At 54.1% G+C, this 17,006-nt stretch overlaps 2 protein-coding genes across 4 annotated transcripts in view; one reads left to right on the top strand and one right to left on the bottom strand.

The window, feature by feature from the left end:
* The window catches only part of Cacna2d4 (calcium voltage-gated channel auxiliary subunit alpha2delta 4), a 108,160-nt gene that overhangs the window by 72,272 nt on the left and 18,882 nt on the right, over positions 1-17,006 (top strand). The window lies entirely within an intron of this gene.
* Positions 367-7,744, bottom strand: Lrtm2 (leucine rich repeats and transmembrane domains 2). The gene is made up of 3 exons (XM_059256440.1): positions 7,678-7,744; positions 4,515-5,105; positions 367-1,625 (listed from the first exon to the last, which is right to left on the bottom strand). The coding sequence occupies exons 1-3, from the start codon at positions 7,742-7,744 to the stop codon at positions 1,171-1,173; spliced, it is 1,113 nt and encodes a 370-aa protein (XP_059112423.1). The 3' UTR covers positions 367-1,170.

Consider the following 17,006-nt stretch of genomic DNA (forward strand, 5'->3'; position numbering starts at 1 on the left):
TGCAGGAGTGGAAACTGCCTGGGACCTGGTAGGGTGGGGCTTCCCAGGCATACCCAGGGGTCTGTAAGTGAGCTCCCAGAAGCCTGGAACCTGTCATGCATACACACACAGCTCCTGCATCTCTGGTAAACCTAGCGGGAGAGGTGCTGGGGTTGCCATGGCAATGGGCAATTCCTCCAGCAGCACGCTTTGGCCCACTTTAGAGGGTCTCAAAGGATCCCTGTGTTATTGTCCAGGACCTAACTAAGCCCTGATGACATGGGAAGACTGTAGTCAGGAAGTAAGAGGGACTGTGACCTCCATGCTGAGGGGACAGCAGGCCTCGCCCCCAAGTTCTCATGGACTCTGTCTCCATCTGGCGTGTGTGTGTGTGTGTGTGTGTGTGTGTGTGTGTGTGTGTGTGTGTGATTTTGGTCCGTGGGACTCGTTTAGCGATGCCCTGTATGTGACAGTGAATTAGTGTGTAGAGTAAGACCCTGTCTCAAAACCCTACACTAAAACAAAGAACATACAATTAGTAAACCTGGAGCAATGTAGTCAGAAGAGTCTATAGCAGATAAAGGGACCTAATGGTATCCACCCAAGGAAGACATTATAGTCACTTTGGTTTTTCTAAGCACTGGACCCAGATCACAGGGCTGGGGGGTGTTTGCACATAGGCACCAGCCGCTGACAGCTGGACACGCTTCACACTACAAGGACCTAAGAAGATCTTTCTGGCTTCAGAAAGAGTCACAGAAATCTACCTCTGGCTCCCCTGTCCCTCCCTCTCAGGCCCTAACACAGACTGAAGTGGGAATGAGCAAGAGGTAGGGAGGGTCTCCAGCGCTGAGCTGGCTCTGGACAGGAGGAAGTGCTCAATGCAGAACGTGTTTCTGGTGTAGGTTCTTTCTCCCCTGTGGCCAGAAGCCTGAAAGGAGGCTCAGGTGTTCCAAAGACCAGGGGCCCAGAGAGGGCCTTCCACAGGAACCTTTCGCCAAGGGGAGCTTCTAGAAACTTGGAAAGAGACTGGAAGACTGCTCTACTGGAGGGCAGACGAGGGCCAGGGAGCTGAGGGAGGCAGTACCAGTGTCAGGCTGAGGCAGGGCCTGTGATGGAGGGAAGGGCAGCCCTTTGGTAGCAGTCCCATGGAGTCTCCTTGCTGTCCTACCTGGGCCAGACAGACAGCTCTCATGCCACAGAAGAGATCTGTTTCTGATCTTCGTGCTCACCCTCGGGGTCCCCCATCAGCGGCTGGCGCTTCTTGAGCTCCCGGTGGTACTTGGCCATGAGGGAGGCATAGATGCAGCCGTAAGCAGCGGCCACCACCATCATGATGCAGACAATGCCGCACACAACGCCCGCGATGATCACCGTGCCGATGGCTCGCCGCACACTCACGGGCCTGTACCTCTGCTTTTGAGGGCAGGCAGTGCTGGGCTCAGGCTCAGGCTCAGCCCCTGGCTTAGGTTTAGCAGGCTCTGGGCTAGCCTTGGTGCAGGGTGGCCCTGGGGCATCCACCCCAGCAGAGTTGTTCTCATCCTCTAGCTGGGAACAGTAGTTAAACATCTCCATGGGGACCGCACGCATGTCCTTCCCCCTTAGTTCCTTGGGTAGTGTACAGGCAAGCTGGTCCAGGCGACCCCCTGCATCCGGGGAAAAAAAAAGAGGTGCTGAGCAGGCATCTGGAACTAGGGTGACCTCCCCTCCTCCCAGTCCTCCAAATGGGGAGGCCCAAAAGGTACAATCCTGACAGTAATGTAGTCAATCCTGATTACGGAAGAGTAAGGGGAGGTAGTACCAATGGACCAAGGGCTATGAGAGAAGTATGTCATAGAGGAGGCTACCCCTGCTGCCAAAGCCACTGAAAATGGACATTGCCATTACTTTTATTTCACAGAGAAGCTCACATCCATCTCATTCAAGCTTGTCCCTCCAAGGTCACACTGACTTGCAGGAAGACAGCAGTTCCAGCTGGAGGCATGCTCAGGGCACGGCCTTGGTACAGCGAGCCACGTCCCTGCCCAGACTGTACATCTATTTTTCTGCCCAGGACCCAACTGCTCGCTGGTGTCTGTGAATCCTTGTCACTGTTTTCAACACAGTACCTTGGCCTGTGTCCCTTCTCACAAAGAGAACAAAAGTCAAAGCCATTGCCTCCTCCACTCCTCCACACAGGGCTTTGATGGCCTGAGAACACCAAGAGGAGGGCATCCGCCTAGGTTTGTCAGGTGTACTAGCACCGAGATTTCTCGGGAGGAAATCCTGGATACACAGAAGACTGGAGCTGATAAGACAGCCCCCAAACCACCTTCAATGACACTGAGGAAGCCAGACGGGGCAGAGGGAGAATAGAAGGTCCTAACTTGGTAGGGTAAGAGAGCCAGGACGAAGGACTATAACCTGACATCCCCCTGGGAAGTCAGAGCTGGAGTCAGGCTTTCTTTCAGCTTCTAGAGAGGCTCGGCTACATCACTTCCAGCTCCCTCTCCCAGCCCAGCTTCTTCGAGTCCAATCTCACAACAGACATCCATCTTACCCCAGGATGCTCAGGATGCTCATGGAAACACTGAGGTTTTTGTTTGGTTTTTTAAGGGGAGCAAGGCTGAAGATGAGGTCTGGAAACTGGCTCTGGCCTGCTGTGTTAAGGACAAGGACGCTCCCTACAGCCAGCCCCAGGTCTTTAATTCCACCTGGGTGGCTCTGGAAAGGCCCTGCACGAGCATGTAACCAAGGCCACCTTTGGTTAGAATGACACAGAGTCATCGGGGGAGTGAGAAAGGAATGACCTCATTTTCCTGCACCAGAGACCCGAGATTGAATCTGGCTGTGTTGTCACCTGGAAATTATTTAACTTACTTAATTATGTCTGAATATTCTTAGCTGCGAGATAAGGATATCTACCTCAATTAGCTGCTCGAGAGATTAAAATAGATAATGTGCACAAAGAGGTATTTGTAAACTGGGAACTAGACAACAGCATTAATCATTTCTCCACTTCAGAATCAGAACTATCGTAGTGACTAACATCTCAAAGTACTTTATAGTTTGTAAAATGTTTTTAATTAATGCATCTGAGTAGCATGGAAATGCTGAGTTAGTGGCTGGATAGGAAATGAACGGTGTAAGAGTAAGGGAACACATTGTGTTATTTTCAGAATTTCAACACCGATTTGTTAATTCTACATACACCAAGTCGCTGCCTTGTGCTGGGCACTGGCTGCGTCTTACTGTGTGCCCTTGATCTTACGAATTCCACCAGCAAATGAGTAAGTGAGCCAGAGCTCCACCGAGCACTTCCTTTATGCTGGGCACTTTTCAAAAGAGCTCCTATGCACTGCCCTACTTAATTCTCATGATTGACCTTCTCCCCTTTTACAGATAGGCCACAGAGATGTTAACTAACTTCTCAAGATCACACAGCTTGTAGGTGGCAGGGCCAGAATTCAAGCAAGACCTGGCAATTTTAAACACTGCTTATTTATTTGGCCTCCCATTCCATCCCTGCCCTACCTCCCAAGTGCTGGGATTGCAGGTATGAACCTGGTTAAGCATTCATTAGATCAATTCATTTGTTCACTATAGAACTTTCTCAGGCTAAGAAAGGGAGAAGGGTCTGGATAGATGGCTCAGCAGGTAAGAGCACTTGCTGCTCTTGCAGAGGACCCAGGTTCAGTTCCCAGCACCTATACTGGGTTGCTCATAACTGCCTATATATAACTCTAGCTCCAGGGGACACCTTCTTCTGGCTTCAGAGGGCACTGTATGCACGTGGGCATACACACATACCCATAAAGTAAATAAATAAAGCTCTTTTAAAGTTGGGGAAGAAACCTCATGAAGTTTAGGTTCGTCCTGGAATACACAGTGAGTCCCAAGCCTGGGCCATGAGTTAGGCTGACCACCCTGATGACCTGGAACCTACATGGTGAAAGGAAAGAACCAACTCCTGAAGCTGCCCTCTGACTTCCACATGTGCTCTGGGGCATACGTGCACAGATGTGCATACATATGCATGTGCATATACACATTCATGCACGCGCGTGTGCAAATAAATAAATAATACGTTTTTTAAAGGAGGGGGAAGGGAAAGGAAGCAAAACTGAAACCAGGTGCTTATTAAGTTTTCTGTCAAATCTTCTTGGGACAGAAAGCTGGCACCACCTTCCTAGGAACATGGTGGTGTCTGTGGGTTTCAGTTACATTCCACCCTCATGTAAGAGGCAGGAGGCCTTATTATCCCCAGGACAGGTTGCTGTTTCTCTTCCTGTCCTGCAGGGAAGCCCCAGAAGCATACCAGTGGGATAGAGAGCACAGAAAAAAAGCACCATGTGTCTCTAAGTCCCCATGGAAACCTAAGAAAGGGAGGCAAAGGTACAGTATGCCCTTAGTGAGTCTTAATGAGCAGAGGGGGGCAGTGCCTGGCCTCCGCTGCCTGCAGGGAAGTGCTGATATTTAGGGTGGGGGATGTAGTTCTTCTTTCCCCTGACCTCACCCCAGCTCCTCACACCGGTGGGGTGGGTGGTAGGGCTCACCTCTGTAGGAGAACCACTCCAGCCAGTGTTTGAACTCCCGAAGGTTACAGTCACACTCCCATGGGTTGTCCCCAACCTGAAGCAGCTGCAGACTCGCCAGGGGCTCGAATGTCAGCCGGTCTAGGCTCTGCAGACGATTGGAGCGGAGGGACAAGGATCTCAGAGCCAGGAGACCGTCAAAAAGCCCTGGGGGCAGCTGGGCCAAGCCATTGATAGACAAATCCAGGTGGCGAAGCAGCGGGGAGTGATGGAGCAGGTCCCTGTCCAGGGTCCTGATGCTGTTGTTCCGCAACTGGAGCTCCGTCAGATTGACCAGGTCCTGGAAAATGGACCCAGGGAGCTGGTCCAGGAAGTTGTTGGACAGGTCCAGCCGCTGCAAATTGGACAGGTTGGCGAATGCCCAGCTGGGCAGGGTGCTCAGTTTATTGTTCAGGAGCAGAAGGCTCTGGGTGGCAGCGGGTACATCCGGGGGCACAGTGGTGAGGCCCAGGCCACTGCAGTCCACCTCCAAGCTGCGACTGTCACATGTGCAGGAGAAAGGGCAGGCAGGGAGCACCTCCACAGCACACAGGGCAATCCAGCAGGTGATCCCTAGGGAGGAGTCCAGAGGAGAAAGTAACAGACTCGGGTTTTCCTGCCTCAGTTTCCCCCTTTCTGGCTCATGCCCTAGTACCTTCTTGGCCTCATCTCCTTTGGCACAAACTATAGTCAGTTCACAAGTATTTACTGACCATACAGGAAGGTTGGCTCAGGAACCTGAAACATCCATGTTAAAGGACGTCACACTGTGACCAAAAAAGTTCATCAGTGAGTGGAGTGGCCTAGAGGACAGGTTTACAGGTTCTCAGTTCCTGCTCATGGCCCCCACTGCTAAGTCTCAGGACTTAGATACCCTAATGCTCCAAATGTTTACAAAATACAAGATTTTAGAATACCAGGGAAACTTTTCAAAGTCAGTGGCTACAAGGCTTGGGTGCTTCCTGTGGGAACCTCATCCTCACCTGAAGCCACATCACACTGAGATATGCTTTGCATATGAAAGGGGAGCCCAGAATGTATACGCCATACAGCATTTTAAATGCTGTCCCATTTATCTGATTCTCATGGCTAAGGTAGGACCCAGGCCCACCTGAGACCTGCATCAGAGCACTGTGGTAACACCAGGATAAACCAGCTGCTTCCAACACTAGAAGTCTGTCCAGGGCTGGCTCCATCTACACTGAACTCTGAAGCTGCCAGGCCCATCCTATACGTCTAGCCTTGGGATGCAAGGTAGCATTTCTGAGTGGATCAAGTAACAGGATTCTTGCCATGTCCTGTTTTGGCCCAAGACCCTTCTGAGTAGAGGATGTGGGTCCAGCCTGTGGACAGCTTCTGAAAGCAGCCCCCTCTGGTGGTGGCCCTGTAGTCAGCCCCGCTGAGGCCTGCCTTCCTGGGAACCTGGGAAAACAGCTCACACAGTTCTGTCTCCATTGAATCAACTCCACCTTGAGTCCTGAGGAAAGCCTCCAGATGGAGAAGTTCAAGGCCAGCCACAGCCCAGCTGGCCCTACTTGAATGGCCAGCAGCCAACCCGAGCAGGGCACCTAGATGAGACAGTCTCGTCTGTCTGGTGGGTGTCTGGTCATCTAAAGTCCCAGAGGGCAGAGCTGGAGGGGACAAGATGACACTCTCCCTGCCCTTTCCTGTGGGATTAATGACAGTGAGGGATACGCCATGAGGCTGACACCTGAGCCATTTTGTTCTTGATGGGAAATGAGCACAACTTAGCTATTACAGTCACCTGGAGACCTCTCCTTGCTACCTGAGGCCACCTGAAATGACCTCCACCTCTCTGAGTCAGCCTGCCCCGTACCACACACACACACACACACACACACACACACACACACACACACACACACACACCATCTGAACAGCAGCACTCTTTATGTTTTCCTCTCAAGGAGAAGCCAAGTGTGATGCACACATCTGTACTTAGTATTTAGGAGGCTGGGGCAGAGAATCACAAATCTGAGACGAGGCTGCACTACATAACAACTATCTAAAGAAAATGGAAGAAGGAATGGAGGGGGCTTGGAAGGAGGAAGAGAAAGAGAGAAAGAAAGAAAATATTGAAAGAAACCAAATAGGAGGAGAGAGAGGGGGAGGGAGGAGAGAAGGGAAGGAGAGGGGGGAAGGGAGGGGAGGGAAGGGGAGAGGAGAGGAGAGGAGAGGAGAGGAGAGGAGAGGAGAGGAGAGGAAAGGAAAGGAGAGGAGAGGGACTCAACCCATCAGTACCCCTTGAGAAGGACAAGCAGTATCAGGAGCCACACTCCACACACTTGGTGGAAAAACTGGCAGCTGGACGGGGAGAAAATGACTCCTTTGCCCCCACCCCACCTCCGCCAAGTTCTGAGCTGCAGCAAAGCTCTAGAGACAAGAAAACATAATCCTGTGCTGAGAGGTGTCAGAGTGATCCTAGGATGAAAGGGATCTGAGTCCCTCGGATCAGCCATTCACCTGGTGAATAATTCAGGCCGCTCCATGCTAGGGCAACCGTACAAGGCCAGGGGAGGTCAGGCAGAGTGACGACGTCCCTTTGGGCCATTTCTTACTTCTTACTGTGTAGCCGTGGGCAAACCAGCCATGGCTGACCTTATCCCTTTGAAGAGAATTTTCATGGACAAGGCTGCTTTCACTAGCATGTGACCTTAGTGTGCCGTGTGTGCAAGGAGGAATGGACCTGGTCCCTACGATCCCTTCTCCACTGCGGCACACTAAGGGCTCACTAGTGCCTCTACAGAGCTGGGGAGACTGCGGCATACAGATCCAGCAGACAGGATGGCTGAGGCCAAGTGGGATCGCAGCTTCCCTTAGAGCTGATCTCTGCCCCTGCTCAACCCATGCTACACATACTACAGATCCCAGTTAAAAGTGAAGCTGGACCACTCTGCAGTAGAACTCTTGGCTTGTGACTGCCAGAGAACAAGAAGCATGAGGCAAAGCCAGCTGTCCAGCCTCCGTCTCCCAGCCTCAGGAAAGCGCTCTGGACTGGTGTTACTTAGCAAGGCCCCGAGTCTGAGCCCCCAAAGCGAGGCCTTGGGCATCCAGGAAGGTCAGACATCAGCCGTCATTCTGTCAGCTACACCGCCCCCGCTCCCACGCTGGGCCCCATACTCACAGGAGACCTGCTTCCACTGCAGGGCAAGCTTGCTCCTCTGCTCTGGGCCACTGCCTGGTGCCAGCATGGTGGAACCCACACTCTCTGCAGCTCTGGAGAGAGAGAGAGCCCCTCAGCATGCACCAACTGTCAGTCCTGAGAGAGAGAGAGAGAGAGAGAGAGAGAGAGAGAGAGAGAGAGAGAGAGAGAGAGAGAGGTGGGTGGAGCAAACATTTGGAGCCTGTTCCAGCCCAGGGGTTAGGGACAAGGCACAGGTGTCTCTTTACATCCTTCATCCCCTCTCCTGTTGCTCTCACTGTGATGCTCCGCAGGGAGGGGTCAAGGGGGTCAAGGTAGATGTTTGCCCCCTACGGGTGCTGGAGGGCACAGGAACTGCCAGCGGAACCCCAGCTCAGCCCCCTCTTTCCCTCCCCTGTCTTTCCCTGACTCCCCTGGGGCCTCTCTACACTTTGGTGGACTTTACCAATGATTTGGTTGCAATATTGCTTCCTCCACCCAGGCTTACCACGTCACAGGTGGGGAAATCAAGGCACATCTCTCCTAGGGAAATGAGTGAAGCCCCAGCTCCCATCCGTGCGTCTCAGTTCTCCACCCGGATGCACCCGTCCCCAGCTTACCATAGCTGTGGGGAGACAGAGGCCAGGCCCTGCCCCTGGTAGTGCCTGCTGGCAGGGTGTGAGCTGCTGGGTGGCCCCCTGCTCCTGATCCCACTGTCACCTTGAGGTGACTCACAATGATGCGTCTTCTGCCGACTAGCCGATCTATAGCTACTTCAGCTCGGAGGTTCCTGCTCTTCGGCCGCTGGCTCAGGAGAGAGTGAAGCCTAGAGGGGGTGAAATGGCAGAGGGCTGGAAGGCAGCTAGCTGTAGTCAGCAGGTCACTCTTCCAGGGGACAAGTGGGCTGCTTACCCTTTCTAGGGCCTGCCACAACCCAGTGTCTCTTAAAGGGGACCCAGGCCTCCTTAGCACCTCAGCTCCCCCCAGACGTGGTTAAGAGCTATGAGATGAGAAGCCAGAACCTGCACCCTCCATCTCCTTCAGAGAGGAAGCTAGCACCATTCTAAGACGCTAGGGTCCGTGGGAACCAGGAAAGGGTCAGTTAGGGGAGGCTGTGTTGTACCCCAGCTCCCTTTAGTGCCCAAAGGGCGCTGTTCTCTGGAACCACTCCTCATCGGACAGCGGCAGCAAGTTCGGCCTTCTTTGACTACCAAGTTCATGGCCCCTGTATAGTTCTGGCTGCAGCCCTCACAGTTCTGTTTAGTCCTGGAGCTCCCAGCCAATGGCAGGGTGGAGCTGACACTGAAGAGGTGAGTGGAGCAGCCAGGATGCTCGGGATTCTGTGTCGAAGCCTGAGCACCCTGACCCAAGTTTCCCTCGGGTGTTTGGTTTGGGGGAGGCTCCCATTGCATGCTCCCATCCTAACCCCATTTTGCTGTTGTTTTGTTGGTTGTTTGAGCCCAGGCTGTCCTGGAACTTGTTACATAGACCAGGCTGTTCTCAATTTCACAGAGATCTGCCTGCCTCTGACTCCCAAGTGCTGGGATTAAAGGCAGGCACCACCATGCCCAACCCCATTTTCTATTCTCTACCTCCACTCCATCCTACCCTAGTGATCGTCAGGAAGCCACCAAGGGGGCCTGTGCTGCTGTGACCCACGTGGCCCTCAGATACTCTGCTCTGCTTCCAGCAAGGGCAGCTTGCTCAGTGCCCATCTGCCAGCCTTGACTTCACTGCCCCCTACTTCCCAGTTAGGAAGCAACAGCGGGGATTGCAACCCAAAACTGAGCATGACTGTAACTCAGCACAGCTGTAGGCTAAGGGTAGCAGCCTGGCCCTTGCTGCCGTATGTGTGGGCCCAGGCACTCAGTGGTTACAGTGGCTTGACCTCAGTTTTCCTGGTACTGTCTTGGCTCAGACTCACAGGCAGAGTCTGTGGGTTCAAATCCATGTCCTCCATCTCCTTCCAACACACTGCTTAAACTCTGCCCCAGCTTTCCAACTCTAAAAGTGACAACCTGATGCTCAGTGGGTGGAAACTGAGTGGGCACGTGTGAGGTACACATCACCTAAGGAATTTTGGCAAAGGCTCCCACCTCGCCTTGAGCCCATGATGGGTGTCTCTGTCATCAAGCGAGGTCAGTCCCACAGATGCCTGAGCCTGACGCAGGCTGTGGCCAGTCACAGGTGCCCATTCCATGTCATGCTCACCATAGTCTGATTCGGTTTATTTCTGCCCCTCACGTGCAATGCCCAGACAGACCTGCCATCTGAGCAGTCTCCCTCCCACTATGGCCCCCTAACCCCAACCCCCATCAGTCACACCACAGGTCACAGCACCTGTTAAGTCGTAGGCAGATTACAGCCACCCAAATGCATAGCTATAACCAGCTCACCAAGGTTACATGGTAAGTGAGGATGGGTTACAGGCTCTGAGCCAGACTGTTTACCCACTTCCTGATGGCTGTCAGCCTGCAGGGGCCCTAGTGGGGAAATACTTGTGTGTGCACAGAACTCTCAGACACAGCCTTGAAGCGCTGTATGCAGCAGAGTGAGGCGGGCACATAAGGAGACATGTGCGACTAAGCATATCACAACACGTGTGCTTGCACACATGCACTCCCACACACAAGTACCAGATCTGTGCATCTAGGCATGAGCTGGGATACAGAGGCACATGCATGCACACCCACACACATACACATGCCTCGCTGGCAGCATTCCAGCACGTCTTAGCTGCCATCCTTCAGGCAGCAGAGGGATGCCTCACAATTCCAGCATACCCCCAGCAGGGGGACACGGGGACACTTGCAGCCTGGAGGGAAGATCTGCTAAAAGCCCCACAAGGCAGCCTCAAAGCCAGGTCAGTTTTCTCGTTCAGGTAGGGCTGAAGGCCCCGGCCAGCTCCTGCTCCCATTTCTGTGCCCTCCCACAGGGGACGCCAGGCTGCGGAGGTTGACCTCCACCTGAGGGTCCATGAAGGCTCTTCCTCCCAATCTGCCCCCACAGTGCCACCCTGCAACAATGCTCAGGGGCCATTCATAACCAGCACAGACCGGGGTGCTGTTTCCTGAGGTGGCAGGAAGGACTCTGGTGACTGGTATCCTCTGGAGAAAAGAGGACATGCCTAGGAGAAGATACCCCGGCTTTCTCTAGGTAGCTGATCTACCTCCTCTGATTTGTGGCCTCCAAGGTGATGTCAGTGCCTTCCTGATCCTCTGAGAGAGGTGGGGGAGGGGCACTTCCTAGCCTTTCCACCCTAAGTCCACTCACACACCTCCCAGCGAAAGACCCTTCCGCCCTGAAACAGCAGAGACTCCTCAGGAAAGGGGTGACCTACATCGGGAAGCAGCGGACAGCTGCTGCTGCAGGCACTGGCCAACTGCTGGAATAAATTAACGCTCGGTGGGAGTGGGAGACAGAAGAGAGTTAGAGGTCCTGGCAGAAAGGTTCTCTGTACACACACACACACACACACACACACACACACACACACACACACACACTCATCTTGAAGCTCATGGGCACTGGATTCGGGATCTGCTCCAAAAACTAACCTGCATTTTGTCCTAGCCCCAGAAACAGAGAGCAGAGGGACAGGGCTGGGCCCAGCAGGGTCCCTGGACTCCTCTAGGCTCCAGGTTGAAGAATGGGGCTGATCAGCTAGGAGCTGATAAGTCAGAAACATGTGGTTTTAACTCTGATGGGCTAATAAGATCAGAAAGCCCCAGAACCTTTCGGAAATGCTGAATCTCAGGTCCCACCCAGGCAGGCTAAGTGTGAATCTGTCAGGTACCAAGATCCCAGGCAATTTGAGGACATATTCAAGGTTAAGAAGTATAGACCAGCCCTCTCAGCCAGGCTCTAACAGCTACCCACCTCTAGCCCAGGGAACTGGAAATACCATAGGCTGCATACAGTGAGCCTGGAGGAGCTGGGACAGAAAATGGCAGATATAAAGGAAAAGTAAGTCTGGGGCTCACCCAAAATCTTAACTAACCTTGCCTAAGGCAGGGCAAGACAACAGCACCAACCTGAGGAGCTTCTGCAAGCCTCTACATGGGAGGACGCTGATGGCCACAGTCAAAGAACTACAGTGTTCTTGGCGTTCATACAGCTCAGGGTTAGAGTTGCTATCGATGTCATAGGGAAACTGAGGCATGGAAAAGCTTGGGCAAATGGAAGAATATAGATTGGATCTGAGTTACCTGGCCACAAAGCTGCTAACTCAGTTGCCCTCATCATCTTCTGCCTCAGCCCATCCCTCGGGTAAAGGCTGAGTCAGAAACAGGGACAGACAGCCCTCGTTCATGTAGAACGTTACAGTTTATAAGGCATCTCCTCACCACTGTTTCACTGGAGCTGAGCAAACAGCCATTCCTGTCCCCATCCTACCCAGAGGCTGGAAGAAACCTAGAAAACCACTCCTGGCTGAGAGCGGATGGATGGAGTAGGGCAGCCGGGGAGTGGAGGGTTGGAGCAGCAGGCAGGTGAGGCGGTGGCAGGGTGCAGGCAGAAGTTCCTCGTGTTCCTGCTAGCCCAACGGCTCCTCTACCCACTAGAGATAGGGCGTGGGAGCTGGTTCCCCTGGAACCCTAGCTGCCCCCTCCCCCAGCAGTCAGCCAGGCTTGCTCTGCAGAGCATCAAGGTTAGGATGACGGAGCGTACCTGCCCTCCAATTTCTCCTACAGATGGAGGCCTACTCTCCCTATGATGTGGGCTCACACTCAACTAAAAACCAAAAACAAACAAAAACCAAAAGAACCCTCACCCCAGGCCTGGGAGCCACAGGATCCTCTGAGCTCCTTCTCAGTACCCCTCAAATCAAGTGTCCACAGCATGCATCCTGCCCATGCTCTCAGATTCCTGACGCCTGGGCCAATGGCTGTGCACATGCTCCCAAGTACCCATCTCCCCTGGGTCAAGGCTTCTGCACCAGAGCCCCAGCTCCACACACCGGGAGGGAAGCACAAGGGGCATGTGTGGTCTACTCTACTCCTTTGTTCCTCAGGGAGGCTCAGGGCCAGTGGGTAGCTGAGCTAGGACAGTAAGCCCACAAGTCATCCTGCCCCATCTCAGAGGACTTTCAGGGAGTCTGGACCTCTGGTCTGAGCAACTGGAATTCCATGTAGCCCAGAACACAGGAAACTGGGTTGCTGTCACCTGCCTGGCCATGAGGTCCTTCTAGGAAATACCCCACATCTGCCCCATCAGTCACTCCTAAGCACACACTGCCCAGTAAAGCAGTTTCTAACCCCCTTCTAGATGTCTGCTTGGAACGGCCACACACCCTCCTTCCAGGTTCCCCTCCGTACACTGTCCTCTTGCTTCCAGCTTCTTGAGCCACATTTCCTTGTCAAATTCTCCCTCTCTGACAGAATCCCTGGGAAGCAGAACAGGAAGGCCCTTGAGTCACCCAGCACACACCTGGGTCGCTCTGGGAAGCCAAAGAGTCCACTGAGGACCCAGAAGGTTCCCACCATTCACTGCCTCCCCAGGCAGGAGCCAAGAAGGATCACCTACCCCACACCCAAGCTTCATTCTGACTCCCTCCTCTTCCCAGCATTGTACACATACAGACACACACACACACACAGACACACACACAGACACACACACACACACACACACACACACACACAACCACCCATTCCAGCTCCCTCCCTCCCCACCCACCTGACCAAAGCAAGACCCTGGCTCTGGATCTTGGCACTTGGGAAATGAGAATAGGGTAAGCTTGTCCTGAGAATAGGGTAAGCAGACAAGTCCTCTAGTCAAACCTCAAAGAACACAGCAAGGGGGCTTAAGAAGCCCGCCTCTTTGCCTGCCCTGCCTGCCCGGCTCCCTCTTCTGGCAAAGCCAGAGCCCTCCTGCAGTGGGAAGGTGGGGGTGGGAGCGCTGGGCTCTTCTTGGCAGCTTGGAAGCTGATGTTGGATTTCCCTACCAGCTGGACTTCCCCCGCCCAGTGCCACATGCTGGCTCCTTCCCCTCCCCCCACCTGCTGTAGTTATCTAAGCTGTGGGCCTGTCAATCTGAGTCACACAAGGCAATGCCCAACAAACCCTGGCAGCCTGGTGCCAACATCCCCACCACCACCCTGGAATGCAGACAGCTGGGGGTGGGAGGCAGAGCAACCAATCAGAGCCCAGCCCCAGACCTGCCGGCCATACAGGAATTTGAACTGCAGATTCCTGGGCAGAATCCAGCGTTATGAAATGGGCCTGGGGCTCCTGAAAACCAATGTCCTGATCCGAGTCGGGCATCCATGCCCATGAGAGAGCCAGGCAGCCAGGTGAATGTGACCTGGCTGTACACTGCCCCCTACACTCAGTGCCCAGCGCTCCTAAGGCATCTGGCCCACCTGCTGCAAAGGCCATTATGCAGTGGCAGGCCACCTAAGCATCTCTAGTTCCTGGCTTGTCTGGCTCTTCAGTGTGCTAAAATCAAGGCCTGGGTTTGTAAGGAAGAACTACCAGATACCCCTCCTTCACTCCCAGCCACACCCCCACCAGGGAGGCTCCGTCAGGACTGCAAAGACTGTCTCAACTAGCAAGGGCTCCTTTGCACCCTTGCCCAAGGACAGCTACCTGAAGGCCAGCAAACCCAGCCAGAGCAAGAAAGGTCCAGCCCTTGCCTCCCTCAGTGGGTCCTCCACCCTCCACTCCCACTCCAAGCCTCTCTGTATACCAGCCTGTCTCCAACACCCAAGCTGTCTCCCTCTCTCTGGTAGCCGCTCCTCCTGCTGCAGGGACATTTCCCTGCTACCCGGGGCCATCATGTGGCACCAGAACCGCTCTCCTCCCTGCCCCCTCCTCCCTAACCCCTCCTTAGCAGAAAGCACAGCTATATCCCCAGCACTGAGGGGTCAGAGTTCCTAATGCTCTGTACCTTTGGGTTGCCCAGGAGTCTGGTCCTAAGTATCGGGTCCCCTCACCCCACCCCAGCAACTGCCCTAGGAAGGAAGCCCTGTTAATCTGCTAATCCAGGTGGCCCAATGTAGATGGCCCCTAGTTCCCATACCCAAGCCATCCTCCTTTTGCGCTGGCTCTTTCTCTCCCAGAAACTGCTCACAACTCACCTTTTTGCACTGGGACCTGATGCTCAGACCAGGTAGCTGGACATGGGCAGCTTGGAAGGCAGAACGCGGGGTGTCGGGTCTGGTTCAGGGCAGCGGGAGCCTGGGCAGCGCCTGCGAAGGAAGCGGACCCACAGGCTGAGCTGCCGCTGCCGGGGAGGGGGCTGCGGGGTCAGCGACAAACTGAAGCCAAAGAGGGAGGGCGGGAGGAAGACAGACCGAAGAGGGGGAGAGGCAGAGGGAGCAGAGAGCGCGTGCTCAACAGCGAGCGAGCAGAGGGAGGAGAGCGCGCAGCGGAGTGACAGCTGGGGCGCATCTGCGATGGCGGGCACGCGCATCGGTCGCCAAAGCTCTGTGGTAGCAGGAGAGCGTTTGTAGGTGAATCACCCCTGCCCAAGATCAGAGGTAACCGAGCCTCCTCTCACCTCCCAGCACTCTCACGAGAGGCCGCCTCTGTCTGTCCGTTTGGAAGGCAGGACCTTCCAAGGGGTACAGGACTCAGATCACAGCCCCATCGACTGACTTGGAACCCAGACCTTGGATCCCAGACACCAGGTCTGTCTCCTGTGTCAGAGCCTAGCTGTGCGAAGAGCCGCCTCCTTAAAGGCTGAGTTCTCTTGCAAGAGGAGTGTTGAGGATCCTCAGGAGGGAACCGAGGGCCCTCTAAACACGGGGATGAACCTCTAGATGTGACCACCCTTGGCCAGGACTATTTAGGAGACCAGGGTGTCAAATCAGTCAGTTGCAGCCTGGAGGACCAGGTGCCCAACAAGCGCAGAGACCATGTGCCTCGGTGCCCACAGGGAACCCTGAAGGAGCCGGCTCCTGGCTTGTCTAAAGGATGGGTTAGACAGGTGAATGGGGCAAGCTGCAACAGAGAATCCAAAAGCCTCTACGAAGCAAGACAATGCCCGTCTAACAACTGTTGTGCACCAGGATGAAAAGCGTTCCATCCAAAGCTGAACTGAGCCAGGGGCTAAGCCAGCAGAGAGCCAGGCTTCCCAGCCTGCAGCATAAAACGCCCCTCATTCCTTTCCATCCTGAAAGTCTGCCTGGCCAGCAGATGGTCTAGCTCATAGGTAACCCAGCAGAGGTGTGTGCCCCAGTGTCCTTCCTCCAGGGTCATTCAGGGCTGGGGCCAAGGCCTCGTGATTCGGGGCTGTGAGGAGTCCTCATCTACTCTGAAGTCCCCTGCGCCTACCCTCCCAACAAGGCAACCTGCCACTGCCTGAACACGCTCCCACCTCCCGTCTCAGGAAAACAGACCCTTCAGGAGCACGATGCTCTCTGCCCACAGTGATCTACCCCAACCTAAAAACTCAGCTCCAGGATGGCAAGACGGCTCTACTAGCAGGTCACAGCATTTGCCATCAAGCCTAATGGCCTGAGGTTGACCCCCCAGAACCCACACGGTAGAAAGAGACAGCAGACTCCCACAGGTTGTCCTTGGGAAGGATGGACACACACACACACACACACACACACACACACACACACACACACGTAAAATTAACATCAACACCCCAACATCCCCTCTGTAGGGATGTTTTCTCTGGGCTATTTTATGGTTCTAATCACAGAGAATTTTGTGTGGTAGCTTTCTGTCTTGTATTGTGAGCTATTTAGGGGTAACTGACCTTACCCTCTCCCTATCCCCCACAGCTCTAGGCCCTCTTGTTAGCTGTCTATACTTTTGCTAACTAGCTGGTAACCTGGAGCCTTGCTGAGTTCTTGCCTCAAAGAATGAGCAGGTGGGTTGGGCTCTGCAGGTGCCTCCAGCCCTGGAATCCTCTGACCCTGGTGCTCACTAAGTACCTGTCCGATCCACAGCTAATGCTGCAGAAATCAGGTCCCTCCAGCACCGTCTCTGTTCATCTAGTCATAGGCCAAGAAGGATCATCACAGGTGCAGAGGCCAGCAGAGAAAGGATGATGCTCCAGAAGGAGAGTGTGTGTGTGTGTGTGTGTGTGTGTGTGTGTGTGTGTGTGTGTCTGTACTTGTGGTGTGTGGGGGGTCTGTGTGTGCCTGTAGTATATGTGTGTGTGTGTGTGTATGTGTGTGTGTGTGTGTGTGTCTGCTTCTGGTGTGTGTGTGTGTGTGTGTGTGTCTGTACTTGTGGTGTGTGGGGGGTCTGTGTGTGCCTGTAGTATATGTGTGTGTGTGTGTGTATGTGTGTGTGTGTGTGTCTGCTTCTGGTGTGTGTGTGTGTGTGTGTGTGTGTCTGCTTCTGGTGTGTGTGTGTGTGTGTGTGTGTGTG

The sequence above is a fragment of the Peromyscus eremicus genome, chromosome 3 (assembly GCF_949786415.1).
Source record: "Peromyscus eremicus chromosome 3, PerEre_H2_v1, whole genome shotgun sequence".
Classification (NCBI taxonomy): domain Eukaryota; kingdom Metazoa; phylum Chordata; class Mammalia; order Rodentia; family Cricetidae; genus Peromyscus; species Peromyscus eremicus.